We start from the raw sequence: 15,021 nt of genomic DNA, 5'->3' as shown, positions 1-15,021 counted from the left end.
TTTTTTTTGCCTTTGTGGTTCTTCAATTCCACCCACACAGACTCCACATCATCTGACGCTATGTCATTCAATATCATAGATTTAATTTTGTTCTTAACTAACAAGGCAACCCCACCCCCTCTGCCCACCTCCCTGTCTTTTAGATAAGTTGAAAAACCATGGAGGTTTAACTGCCAGTCCTGACCCCCCTGTAACCAAGTCTCTGTGATGCCTACAACATCATAATCATTCACTATTATCTGTGCCATTAGTTCATCGGCTTTGTTATGAATGCTACGAGCATTCAGATAATGTGCCTTAATGCTAACTTCCTTATCATTAGAGATGTTGGAAGTCATATGTCCTAAGTTATCCTTGCTTTTTACTGCATTCTCAGCCTGCCTCAATTTTAAATCCGCCTGGAAACATGCTATCCTGCTGCTTATCTTGCCATTTACCCCCATACTCCCTGTCGCTTTCACTTTCCCTTCCCCCCAACTCAGAAGTTTAAAGTCCTACTGACCACCCTATTTACCCTCTTTGCTAGAACATTGGTACCTGATCGGTTCAGGTGGAGACCGTTCCAACGGTACAGATCCCCCCTGTTCCAAAACTGATGCCAATGCGCCATGAAGTGGAATCCCTCTTTCCCACACCAATCCCTTAGCCACGTGTTTACTTTATAGATTAGATTAGATTACATTACAGTGTGTAAACAGGCCCTTCGGCCCAACAAGTCCACACCGACCCGCCGAAGCGAAACACCCCATACCCCTACATTTACCCCTTATCTAACACTACGGGCAATTTAGTATGGCCAATTCACCTGGCCCTGCACATCTTTGGACTGTGGGAGGAAACCGGAGCACCCGGAGGAAACCCACGCAGACACGGGGAGAACGTGCAAACTCCACACAGTCAGTCGCCTGAGGCGGGAATTGAACCCGGGTCTCTGGCGCTGTGAGGCAGCAGTGCTAACCACTGTGCCACCGTGCCGCCCACAAGAAAATTACTTGCCTAATTTTCTTGTCCCTATGCCAATTGGCACGTGGCTCGGGCAGTAATCCGGAGATTATGACCCTTGAGGACCTGTGTTTCAATTTCCTGCCTAGTGCTTCATAATGCCCAAACAGGTCCTCCACCCTAGTCTTGCCTATGTTGTTGGTACCAACGTGGACCACAACAACTGGATCCTCCCCCTCCCGCTCCAATATCCTTTCAAGCCGGTCAGAGATGTCTCGCACCCTGGCACCGGGAAGGCAACACACCATGCGAGACTCCCAATCCGGCTTGCAAAGGATACTATCTGTCCCCCGAATTATAGAATCCCCTATAACCACTACTTGTCTATTAATTCCCCCCTCTTGAATGGCCTTCTGGACCATGGTGCCTTGGTCAGTTGGCTCATCCTGTCCAGAGCCCTCTTCCTCATCCGAACAGGGAGCAAGAATCTCGTACCTGTTGGACAAGGTCAAGGGCTGAGGCTCCTCCACTCCTGAACTCCGGTTCCCCCTACCTGCCTCACTTACAGTCACAAACTGCACACATTTTGTCCATGAAATAAACTGCTCGTGTTTATTCAATGAGCACAGCTTTTCTTGTTTATTCAATGTGTCAAGCTTAGCATTTTCATTCAAAGAAACCAATTCCATTCATTCAATCATTGAATCAAACTGCAATCATTGAGTCAATGAACCAAACGGTACTAATGGATTCAATCAAACAAACCTAACCCATTTACTTCGTGAATCAAACTGCACCCATTCATTCCATGAAAAACACTGTATCTCCTAATTAAAAGAGTATAGCTCCTGCCATCCTTTCCATGGCCGCCTGCCTGACTTATATACTCACTGTTCCTTCCCGGCTGCCCCTCTGCTTGCCGTCACTTCCTCTGCTGCTCCCGTTCTTTCTGTGGAGAGAGAGTAAAAAAAACACACCGCTGCCCACTACAGGTAAGCAATTTTAAAACAAACTGTCTTACCTTCGCTGTAGTCTCCCGGGTTCGCTTTTACTTCCGACCAGCTCGCGCCGCTCTCTGCTGAGAAAAGTATGTGTGCAGAAATTTAATATGAACTTAAATCAATGTCCCATGTATTTTACTGTAATGGGATTTAAGAATTAGAAAAAAGATGAAGCAGTCTTTTCATTATGATGGTTCATCTTTTTCTTAAGTTGGGAGGGTGTTATGAAGTTGAAGGCATGTACTGTACCTTTAAGAGAGAGAATGCTGTTCTGAACTGAGATCTGACCCGCACGTGTGATGACTAGATAGCAGTCTCAGAGTGTACTGAAAATGTGAAAGTATGTAACATTTGGCTGTAAAATGGATACCTGAGTTGGTTCCTGCTTTAACAACAATTCAAATTTAACCAACCATTTTGAATAATGCCCCAGGATACTAAAACCCAATCAAGTTTGAAATAATTGTTTTTGCTAACATACAACCAATGAGACGATCTGATGCTGGGGTATTAAAAAAAACAGGCATTTCAAAAGTCAGAAAGAGAAACTGCCATTGAAGAGAGTAACTGCTATCAAGAAAGCCTGCTATTCAAAAACACTCTCTGACAGGGGTATCTTCTTCATATGAAATATCTTCACAGTAAAAGGCAGAAGGCAACCCAGAGAGATCTTCAGCCAAAAGAAGACAGACACCGGAGACGACAGCTACTGTATGGTTTTGAAACTAAGTTGATGTAATATTAGTAAGTTTTTTATTGGAACAATATATTGTTATAAAATTGGAGGCAGATAATAAGCAGTTAACTGGGGGTGCTTAGAGTTGTGAATTGTTGTTTAATATTTACTTTTAGAGTTCAGGAATAAATTAATGTTATTTTCTTTAAATAGTGGAATGTTTACATTCATTTTGAATGGACTAGAGTACAAGAGCAGAAGCACACTGCTGAGGCTGTACAAAGTTCTGGTCAGACTGCATGTTGTACGTTGTGAGCAGCTATGAGCCCTGTGTCAAAGGAGGGATGTGTTCGCCTAGGAGGTGTCCAGAGAAGGTCTACAAGAATGGTTCTGGGTTGTCATATGAGGAGCAGTTGAGGAATCTGAGCCAGAACACAATGCTGAGTAGATAGATGATGTGGGGCCTCATGGTTTGATTTGAATTATTGTTAAAAATCACACAACGCCAGGTTATCATCCTGGTTAATTTGGAAGCATTAGTTTTCGGAGCACTGTTCCTTCAATTGTTCTATGTTCTATAGTTAACTCAGCCACATTTGGGAGATTTAAACAATCCTTGGATAAGCACATGATGGGATACTGTAGGGGGAATGGGCTTAGATTCATTCACAGGTCGGTGCGACATCGAGGGCCGAAGGGCCTGTTCTGCGCTGTATTGTTCTATGTTCATTAGGCGGCTGTGGAGCAGGATCATAAGACATAGAATTTATAGAAAGAGATCACGGTGTCATGCAACTGAAATGATATATTGAACAAACCTTGATTGCTGTTAAGTCTTTCATCTTTTAAAATGGGTTGTAGGTTTTGGTTCATTAATATGTAAATCCCAGAACTTCTTTCAAGTCACATTCTTGAGATATCTTAAGGTTTTATTTTAAAAAGTGACATTTCAGCTATGATAATGCATTAAAGGTGGGAAGTTAGAGTCTGTCTGATTCTTAATCTTGAGCCGGACTGGTTCTATTTCCAAAGTAGGAATTTGTAAAATGTTACATGGACCTTCATCCCCACCCCGATCCACCTACTGTACTCTTTGCTACCTTCTCTTCCCACTACCTGACCTGCTGTGCTTTTCCAGCACCACTCTAATCTAGACCCTGCTTGCATTGACTGCCTGCAGATTGTGTGGCTTTTTTAACAAAACAGAATGTATCTACAATTACAATTCTGTAAATGCAAAATCACCCCATCGACTTATATATATGTGTACGTGTGAATCTGAGAGACAGTGTGTGTTTATGTGGGTTTGCGGGAGAAAGTGTGAGTGTGAATGCATGTGAGAGTGTGTGCATTCTTGGTAGAGTATGTGCATGAGTATGACAGAGAATAAGCCTGTGAGAGAGTGTGTACGTGGGTGTGAGTGTGGGTGCTGTATGTGTGTGTATATGAGAGGGTCCGTGTGAGTATGTAACAGTGTGTGGGTATTGTGTAGTGCGGTCACCTGTAGTGTGGCATGAACCCAAAGTCCTGGTTGAGGCTATCCTCATGGGTACCAAACTTGTATGAGCCTCTGCCCGGCCACAGTGCAATGGTGTGTATCCCGAAGTCGGCCTTGGAGGACAGTGTCCTGAAGATCTGAGGCCGGATGTCCCTGACTGCTGAAGTGTTCCCTGATTGGGAGAGAATATGCCTCCAAATCTTGATTTATTGTAGTCACGTGTACCCAAGTAGAGTGAAATAGACAGGCAGGAGGCTGGAAGAACACAGCAAGCCAGGCAGCATCAGGAGGTGGAGATGTCGATGTTTCGGGTATAACCGTTCTTCAAGACCTCCTGATGCTGCCTGGCTTGCTGTGTCCTCCAGCCTCCTGCAGTTTTTTTTGTCTTAAACTAAGTACAGTTTTGTTTTGTGAGCAGAACAGGCAGATCATAACAAACAAGGACATATAGATCAGAGGGTGTCTGGGCAGAGCCAGGGATACACGTTACACGGCACAGAAGGTGCACAAAGCAGTTTCAACAACAGCAATATCAACATTATTTCAACTGAGAAGGGTCCTTGCAGCAGTCTAATAACAGCAGGGGATGAGGCCAGGTACGAGGGATTGAGGATGATGTGTGGAATGGGGACAGATTGGAGGACAGAGATTCTCTCAAAGGCCAGATGTGAGGGATGGGGATGATGTGAGGGATGCGGAAAGGACTTCTTCCAAAGGCCTGTCGAATGACAAATGGGGTGGAAGCCCCGCCCACTGCGATGGTTACGTCAGCGGGGTGAAGGCGAATTTGTGGCTTCGAGGTCAGGGGTCGGGGCTTGGTGTCCAGGACAGGCGTCAGTGGGCAGGGTTTGGTAAACCAGGAGAGGTGCGGGACTTGGTGAAGCAGAGTACACAGCAGTCCCGCAAGTCACGCTAGAATCTGAGCGGTGATCTGAGTTTGTCCATCTTGTTCTCCAGAGATTGTACATTTGCTAGGAGTAAGCTAGGAAAGGGGGGCGGGGGGTCTTGAGACCCGTAGTCTCAGCCCTACCAGCAGGCCGGCACGCTTACCCTGCTAATTTGCAGGTTTCTTGCATTTGAGTGGTCCGGTTGTCTGGTGGAGTGGATTGTGACTGCTTCCAGTTCAGCGATCCTTCCTCGGACCCTGTGGAGGAGGTAGGTTGCAGTTTGGTGGATGTTTGCAGAGGTTCTGCTTAGGACCCAGTGTAACAGATAATTTACTGTGTGTTTTTTTTTACTGGAGGGGGCTTGCTTAGGATCCGGTGGAGAAGTTCCTGGTTTCAGTTGCTAATCCAGGTCCAGCCACGTTTTTTTGCAAAAGTTTTTGGGCTGCTCTCTGGGTCCATTCTGATAGATTTCATGCCAGGCAGGTGTTTTATGGGGCCGGGAATGTTTCATGTCGGTTCTCCTTCCTGGGGCAGGTCTCTCGGGTCCCTCCATTTTCCAGCAGGCCCCAAGCCTGTGGCTTGTGTAGATTGCCTCCGGTTGGACTGGCCTGGTCTGGTCGGATGGGTCATGAGCACCACGTGGTCTGCTGCCTTCATCCAGTACACTGGCTTTGAGGATCAGAGCAGCTTCAAACCTGTGAGTTTTGATTAATAGAACCAGTCTGAATCAAGACTGGGACACAGACAGACTTTAGCCTCACACCTTTAATGCATTGTCTGAGTTGAGATGGCACCTTTTTTTTAGAAAATCTAACGTTATCTCAAGAATGTAACTTAAAAATAGTTCTGAGATTTACATATTAAAGAACCAAATCTGGCTAACCCATTCTAAAAGATGAAAGGTTTAACCTAAATGTGTTTAATATATCATTACAGCTGCATGATACTGTAAACCTTTTGCTATAAATACTGTGTCTTATGGTCCTTCTTATCATCAGGTTGATCTACATCGCAAACACTCCATCCATTCTTTATCCTTCAAAGAAAATCAGTCACGTTCATCAGACACTACCTTCCCTTAACCATGATGACCATCTTGGATGATGACGTGGAGGAGCCGGTATTGGACTGGGGTGGACAAAGTTAAAAATCACACAATACCAGGTTATAGTCCAACAGGTTTATTTGGAAGCACTAGCCTTCATAGCGCTGCTCCTTCACCAGGTCGCATGTGTATTTTTAACTTTATCTTGGATTAAACTTTCACTCACTGTGTGGTCATTTCTATCATTTCTCAGAGTTTTACCGAGTCATTTTCTCATTACTAGAAATATAAAAGTAGCTGGTCTCCACTCCTCCTAGTTCTGACCTGCACGGTCCAACACAAGGACAACACTTATTGTCTGTTCTCTCATTCTCTCTGATCTTGGAACTTCATTGTTCCACAAGTTAGTGACCACTACTGGCCAGAACTGGGAATTGCAACCAACCCGCAGAAATACTCAAGAGTCTGTCAGGGTGAATGAAGTGAGCAAACAGATTCTGTCTGTGCACGACACAATCAGATTGCTGTGCATTTCGATTAAAAAATAAAATAACCGATCTCTTATAATAAATAATGCTGTACCCATAAACAATGGACTGTCCACCCACTTTTCACTTGATAGTAGGCTGTATTTCACGAAAAAAACTGAGAGTAATGTTGAAAGGAGTGAAATCTTGAAATAAAATGAAAAACCGCAGGATTTCTGTCATGACACCAGTTTATTGGAAACGGGTATCGTCCTGACTCCTTAATCTTCCAGGGCGCATCCTCAATTTCAAAGTAGTGGCCGCACTTCAGAGGTTTGGCCTCGTTGGGGTGGCTGACTCAAGGTGATGTGCAGATGTAAGTGTTTCAATCCCACTGCTGGAAATGGTCTTTTTGCTGTTGAGTGGTTTAAAAGCCACAGCTTGCGAGGGCCAGGAATCGAACCAGGATCAGCTGCTTGGAAGGCAGCTCACACTATACCACCATCGCAACAGCAGCCGCTGCTCCAGATACCAGCTAATGGGCAATTCGACCAATAATTCTTGTTTCGAAATTTCCTTCTTCTTTTGTGGTTAATTTTCCGGTGAAATATTAGAATTCAGAAGTAATAAAAGACTGACTTTTACTGATTGCAGACTTCTCATTATACCTTTTAATTCACACTTTTTAATACGCACAAACCAGCATTTCTCATGATCTGAAATAAATCGAGAACAAAAATACCAACAAAATCTCACCGCAACCCTGGATCTATCAAACAATCAAAACTTGTGAAGTTCTCAGAAAAGCTTTTGCCCGAAACATCCATTCTCCTGCTCCTCGGATGCTGTCTGACTTGCTGTGCTTTTACAGCACCACTGTAAAATCATTGAATTGACAAGTGCAGCCTCTTTCATTGAATGAACGTATGCAGTTTGATTCACGAAGTAAATGAGCTAAGTTTGTTTGATTGAATCCATTAATACTGTTTGATTCATTCACTCAACGATTGGAGTTTGATACAATGATTGAATGAATGCAGTTTGTTTCAATGTGAGAAGCTTGTGACATTGAATGAATGAGTAGCTGTGTTCATTGAATTGACAAATGCAGTTTGCTTCATGAACTAAATGTGTGCAATTTGTTTGATTGAATCAATGCGTTAAGCTTGTGGCATTGAACGAATGAGAGTACCTCCACTCATTGAATTATCATGTGCAGTCTGTTTCATTGAATGAATGAGTGCAGTAGGATTCACTGAAAAAGTGACTTACGTTTGTTCCATTGGAACAAGGAATATGGTTTCATTCATTGAGTCAATAATCATAGTTTGATTCAATGATTCAATGAATGCAGTTTGTATAATGGAATGGGAGCGTTAAGCTTGACACATTGAATGAATGAGTGAAGCTCTTCTCATTGAATTAAGACGGGCAGTTTGGTGCATGTAGTGAACGAGTGCAGTTTGATAGAGACAATGCGTGAAACCTGTTCCATTGAATTAATGAGAGTAGATCTACTCATTGAATTGAACGTGTGCAGCTTCTTTCATTGAATGAACGTAGGAATAAGGGAGATAGGTTTGCTCCATTGAAACAAGGAATAAGGTTTGATTCATTGAATCAATGAATGTAGTTTGATACAATGATTGAATGAATGCAGTTTGTTTCATTGAATGAAAGCGTTAAACTTGACCCATTGAATGAAGGAGAGTAGCTAGATTACTTACAATGTGGAAACAGGCACTTCGGCCCAACAAGTCCACACCAAACCGCCGAAGCGCAACCCACCCAGACCCATTCCCCTACGTTTATCCCTTCACCTAACACTACGGGCAATTTAGCATGGCCAATTCACCTAACCTGCACATTTTTGGACTGTGGGAGGAAACCGGAGCACCCGGAGGAAACCCACGCAGACACGGGGAGAACGTGCAAGCTCCACACAGTCAGTCGCCTGAGGCAGGAATTGAACTCAGGTCTCTGGCGCTGTGAGGCAGCAGTGCTAACCACTGTAACCGTGCCGCCCTAATGAGCTCTACTCATTGAATTGACAAGTGCAGCCTCTTTCATTGAATGAACGTATGCAGCTTGGTTCACTAAATAAGGGAGTTAGGATTGTTCCATTGTAACAAGGAATGCAGTTTGTTTCATTGACCCATTGAATGAATGATAGAAGCTCTACTCATTGTATTAATACGTCCAGTCTAACATTGAGTAAATGAGTGCTGTTTGCTCCATTGAATGAATGCGTTTTGCTCGAGGCATTGCATGTCTGGCCGGCGCTATACTCTTTTAATTAAGACATACAGTGCATTTCATTGAATGAATGAGTGCTGTTTGATTCACGAAGTAAATGAGCTAAGTTTGTTTGATTGAATCCATTAATACTGTTTGATTCATTGACTCAATGATTGAATGATTGCAGCTGGTTTCATTGAATGAAAGTGCTAATCTCGAGACATTGAATAAACAAGAAAAGCTGTACTTATTGAATTAACACGTGCAGTCTGTTTAATTTAATAAATGCATGCAGTTTGTTTGATTGAATGAATGGCAAAGGCGAGATTCAATGGAATAGCACTTGCAGTGTTCCTCATCGAATAAAGATTTGCAGTTTGATTCATTAATTGCATGAATGCAGTTAAAATCACTCCACAAATGAAAGGTGTGTACAATTAAATCAATGAATTATATTTGATTCTTTGAATCAATGATTAAAATATGAATCAATGAATGAATGAATGCAGGTTGTTTAATTGTATTAAAGCGTTAAGCTCGAGGCATTGAATGAAAGAGAAAAGCTCTACTCATTGAATGAACACGTGCAGTTTGTTTCATGGACTAAATGTGTGCAGTTTGTTTGATTGAATCAATGCGTTAAGCTTGTGGCATTGAAGAAATGAGAGAACCTCTACTCATTGAATTATCATGTGCAGTCTGTTTCATTGAATGAATGAGTGCAGTAGGATTCACTAAATAAGTGAGTTACGTTTGTTCCATTGGAACAAGGAATATGGTTTCATTCATTGAGTCAATAATCATAGTTTGATTCAATGATTCAATGAATGCAGTTTGTATAATGGAATGTAAGCGTTGAACTTGACACATTGAATGAATGAGAGAAGCTCTTCTCATTGAATTAAGACGGGCAGTTTGGTGCATGTAGTGAACGAGTGCAGTTTGATAGAGACAATGCGTGAAACTTGTGCCATTGAATTAATGAGAGTAGATCTACTCATTGAATTGAACGTGTGCAGCTTCTTTCATTGAATGAACGTAGGAATAAGGGAGATAGTGGGCGGCACGGTGGCACAGTGGTTAGCACTGCTGCCTCACAGCGCCAGAGACCCGGGTTCAATTCCCGACTCAGGCGACTGTGTGGAGTTTGCACATTCTCCCCGTATCTGCGTGGGTTTCCTCCGGGTGCTCCGGTTTCCTCCCACAGTCACAAAGATGTGCGGGTTAGGTGAATTGGTCATGCTAAATTGCCCGTAGTGCTAGGTTAAAAGGGGTAAATGTAGGGGTATGGGTGGATTGCGCTTCGGCGGGGCGGGTCGGTGTGGACTTGTTGGGCCGAAGGGCCTGTTTCCACACTGTAAGTAATCTAATCATAGGTTTGCTCCATTGAAACAAGGAATAATGTTTTATTCATTGAATCAATGAATGTAGTTTGATACAATGATTGAATGCAGTTTGTTTCATTGAATGAAAGCGTTAAGCTTGACCCATTGAATGAAGGAGATAAGCTCTACTCATTCTATTAAGACGTGCAGTCTAACATTGAGTAAATGAGTGCTGTTTTCTCCATTGAATGAATACCTTTTGCTCGTGGCATTGAAAGGATGGCAGGAGCTCTACTCTTTTAATTAAGACATACAGTGCATTTCATTCAATGAATGGGTGCAGTTTGATTCACGAAGTAAATGAGTTAGGTTTGTTTGATTGAATACCTTAATATTGTTTGATTCATTGACTCAATGATTGCAGTTTGATTCAATGATTGAATGAATGCAATTGGTTTCATTGAATGACAGTGCTAAGCTTGACACATTGAATAAACAAGAATGAACACGTGCAGTTTATTTCATGGACTAAATGTGTGCAGTTTGTTTGATTGAATCAATGCGTTAAGCTTGTGGCTTTGAACGTTTGAGAGAACCTGTACTCATTGAATAATCATGTGCAGTCTGTTTCATTGAATGAATGTGTGCTGTAGGATTCACTAAATAAGTGAGTTTTGTTTGTTTCTTAGGAACAAAGAGAAAGTGAGGTCTGCAGATGCTGGAGTTCAGAGCTGAAAATGTGTTGCTGGAACAGCGCAGCAGGTCAGGCAGCATCCGGAGAACAGGAGGATCGATGTTACGGGCATTTCTGAAGAAGAGCTTATGCCCGAAACGACGATTCTCCTGTTCCCTGGATGCTGCCTGACCTGCTGCGCTGTTCCAGCAACACATTTTCAGCTCACCTTTGGAACAACGAACATGGTTTGATTCATTGACTCAATGATTGTAGTTTGATTCAATGAATGCAGTTTGTTTCATTAAATGAAAACAGAGGGCTTGACACACTGAATGAATGAGAGAAGCTCTACTCATTGAATTTAGAATGGCAGTTTGGTTCAATAAGTGAACGTGTGCAGTTTGATAGACAATGCGTGAAACTTGTGCCATTGAATGAATGAGAGTAGATCTACTCATGAATTGAACGTGTGCAGCTTCTTTCTTTGAATGAACGTAGGAATAAGGGAGATAGGTTTGTTCCATTGCAACAAGGAATAAGGTTTGATTCATTGAATCAATGATTGTAGTTTGATTCAATGATTGAATGAATGCAGTTTCTTTCATTGAATTAAAGCGTTAAGCTTGACCCATTAGATTAGATTACTTTACAATGTGGAAACATTAAACGAATGAGAGTAGCTCTACTCAGTGAATTGACAAGTGCAGCCTCTTTCATTGAATGAACGTATGCAGTTTGGTTCACTAAATAAGGAGGATAGGCGTATTCCATTGAAGCAAGGAATAAGGTTTGATTCAAAGTTTGGGTGAAGATTTGTAGCTCGGGTGCTCGTTGTGCTCGTTGTTGTGGTTCTGTTCGCCGAGCTGGAAATTTTTGTTGCAAACGTTTCGTCCCCTGTCTAGGTGACATCCTCAGTGCTTGGGAGCCTCCTGTGTATATTGTGTATATTTCTGATGATGTCCTAGAATTCCTGTGTTGATTGTATAGATTGTCTGGATCCGCTGATAAGGTGTTTCAGTTTCTGCTGTAGTTCTTTAGCCAGTTTGTGTGATGGTGTCCCTGGTAGTGATACTATGGGTCTGAGTGGGATGTCTGGTTTGTGCACTTTATGTAGTCCATAGAATCTGGGGGTGTTGTTGCAAGGACTGCACAAAACACGATATAGGACAACCAGGAAGACATCTAACAACCCGCATCCATGAACATCAACTAGCCACGAAACGCCACGACCAGCTATCCTTAGTAGCCACACACGCAGACGACAAGTAACATGAATTCGACTGGGACAACACTATTGAATCAAGGAATATGGTTTGATTCATTGAATCCACAATCATACTTTGATTCAATGATTCAATGCATGCACTTTGTATAATTGAATGGAAGCGATGAGCTTGACACATTGAATGAATGAGAGAAGCTTTACTCATTGAATTAACACGTGCAGTTTGATCCATGGAGTGAATGTGTGCAGTTTGGTTGAGACATTGTGTGAAGCCTGTGACATTGAATGTATGAGTAGCTGTATTCATTGAATTGACAAATGTAGTTTGCTTCATGAACTAAATGTGTGCAATTTGTTTGATTGAATCAATGCGTTAAGCTTGTGGCATTGAACGAATGAGAGTACCTCCACTCATTGAATTATCATGGGCAGTCTGTTTCATTGAATGAACGCGTGTAGTAAGATTCACTAAATAAGTGAGTTAGGTTTGTTCCATTGAAACAAGGAATAAGGTTTGATTCATTGAATCAATGATTGTAATTTGATTCAATGATTGAACGAATGCAGTTTGTTTCATTGAATGAAAGCGTTAAGCTTGACCCATTGAATGAAGGAGAGTAGCTCTTCTCATTGAATTGACAAGTGCTGCCTCTTTCATTGAATGAACATATGCAGTTTGGTTCACTAACGAAGGGAGACACATTTATTCCATTGAAGCAAGGAATAAGGTTTGATTCATTGAATCAATGAATGTAATTTGATTCAATGATTCAAGGAAAGCAGTTTGTTTCATTGAATGAAAGCGTTAAGCTGGACCCATTGAATGAATGAGAGAAGCTCTACTCATTGAAGTAAGACGTGCAGTCTGGATCATTGACTAAATGCGTGCTGTTTGCTCCATTGAATGAATGCGTTTTGCTCGTGGTATTGAATGAATGGCCTGAGCTCTACTCTTTTAATTAAGATATACAGTGCATTTCATTGAATGAATGGGTGCAGTTTTATTCACGAAGTAAATGAGTTAAGTTTGTTTGATTGAATCCATTATTACCGTTTGATTCATTGACTCAATCAATGATTGCAGTTTGATTCAATGATTGAATGATTGCAGCTGGTTTCATTGAATGAAATGCTAATCTCGAGACATTGAATAAACAAGAAAAGCTGTGCTTATTGAATTAACACGTGCAGTCTGTTTAATTTAATAAATGCATGCAATTTGTATCATTGAATGAACACGTACAGTTTCTTTCATTGAATGAATGGCAAAAGCTAGTTTCTTCGGAGGAGTGTTCCTAATCGAATAAACGTTTGCAGTTTGATTCATTAACTGCATGAATGCAGTTAAATTCACTCCAGAAATGAGTGGTGTGTAGAATTCAATCAACGAATTACATTTGATTATTTGATTCAATGATTGTAGTTTGATTCAATGATTGAAAGAATGCAGTTTGTTTCATTGAATGAAAGCGTTCAGCTTGACCCATTAAATGAATGAGAGCAACTCTACTCACTGAATTGACAAGTGCAGCCTCTTTCATTGAATGAACCTAGCAATAATGGAGCTACGTTTGTTCCATTGAAGCAAGGAATACGGTTTGATTCATTGAATCAATGATCATAGTTTGATACAATGATTCAACGAATGCAGTTTGTTTCATTGAATGAAAGCGTTGACCTTGACACATTGAATGCATGGGAGAAGCTTTACTCATTGAATTAACACGTGCAGTTTGATCCATGGAGTGATTGTGTGCATTGCGTTTGAGACATTTCGTGAAGCTTGTGACATTGAATGAATGAGTAGCTGTGTTCATTGAATTGACAAATGCAGTTTGCTTCATGAACTAAATGTGTGGAATTTGTTTGATTGAATCAATGCGTTAAGCTTGTGGCATTGAACGAATGCAGTTTGTTTCATTGAATGAAAGCGTTCAGCTTGACCCACTAAACGAATGAGAGTAATGAATCAAACGGTATACATGGATTCAATCAAACAAACCGAACTCATTTACTTCGTGAATCAAACTGCACCCATTCATTCAATGAAAAACACTGTATGTCTTAATTAAAAGAGTATAGCTCCTGCCATCCTTTCAATGCTACGAGCAAAACGCATTCATTCAATGGAGCAAACAGCAATCATTTACTCAATGTTAGAGTGCACGTCTTAATAGAATGAGGAGAGCTTCTCCCATTCATTCAATGCGTCAAGCTTAACGCTTTCATTCAATGAAACAAACTGCATTCATTGAATAATTGAATCAAACTACGAGCATTGATTCAATGAATCAAACATTATTCCTTGTTACAATGGAACAAACCTAACTTCCTTATTTAGTGAACCAAACTGCATACGTTCATTCCATGACAGAGGCTGCACTTGTCAATTCAATGAGTAGAGCTACGCTCATTCATTAAATTTCACGTTTCACGCATTGTTTCTGTCAAACTGCACACTTTCTCAACATGAACCAAACTGCCCGTCTTAATTCAATGAGTAGTGCTTCTCTCATTCATTCAATACGTCAAGCTGAACGCTTTCATTCAATGAAATAAACTGCATTCATTGAATCATTGAATCAAACTACGAGCATTGATTCAATGAATCAGACATTATTCCTTGTTACAATGGAACAAACCTAACTCCCTTATTTAGTGAACCAAACTGCATACGTTCATTCAATGAAAGAGGCTGCACTTGAGCTACTCGCATTCCTTAAATGGCACATGTTTCACGCATTGTCTCTATCAAACTGCAGACGTTCAGGACATGAACCAAACTGCCCGTCTTAATTCAATGAGTAGAGCTTCTCTAATTCATTCAATGTGTCAACCTTACCATTTTCATTTAATGCATTCCATGAATCATTGAATCAAACCTTATTCCTTGTTTCAATGGAACAAACCTAACTCACTTATTTAGTGAATCTTTATACACTCGTCCATTCAATGAAACAGACTGCATATGATAATTCAATGAGTAGAGATACTCTCATTTGTTCAATGCAACAAGCTTAACGCATTGGTCCAATCAAACA

General features: G+C 41.3%; 1 protein-coding gene across 1 annotated transcript in view; it reads right to left on the bottom strand.

Annotated features, from left to right (window-relative positions):
- Positions 1-15,021, bottom strand: part of LOC122555476 (angiotensin-converting enzyme-like) — a 62,742-nt gene that overhangs the window by 10,049 nt on the left and 37,672 nt on the right. Inside the window, exon 4 of the mRNA XM_043701503.1 lies at positions 6,077-6,132. Within this exon, the coding sequence (XP_043557438.1) occupies positions 6,077-6,132 (56 nt within the window). The remainder of the gene's footprint in view (positions 1-6,076; positions 6,133-15,021) is intronic.

Source organism: Chiloscyllium plagiosum, chromosome 12, assembly GCF_004010195.1.
Source record: "Chiloscyllium plagiosum isolate BGI_BamShark_2017 chromosome 12, ASM401019v2, whole genome shotgun sequence".
Lineage (NCBI taxonomy): Eukaryota > Metazoa > Chordata > Chondrichthyes > Orectolobiformes > Hemiscylliidae > Chiloscyllium > Chiloscyllium plagiosum.
This window is presented reverse-complemented; position numbering and strand designations above follow the sequence as displayed.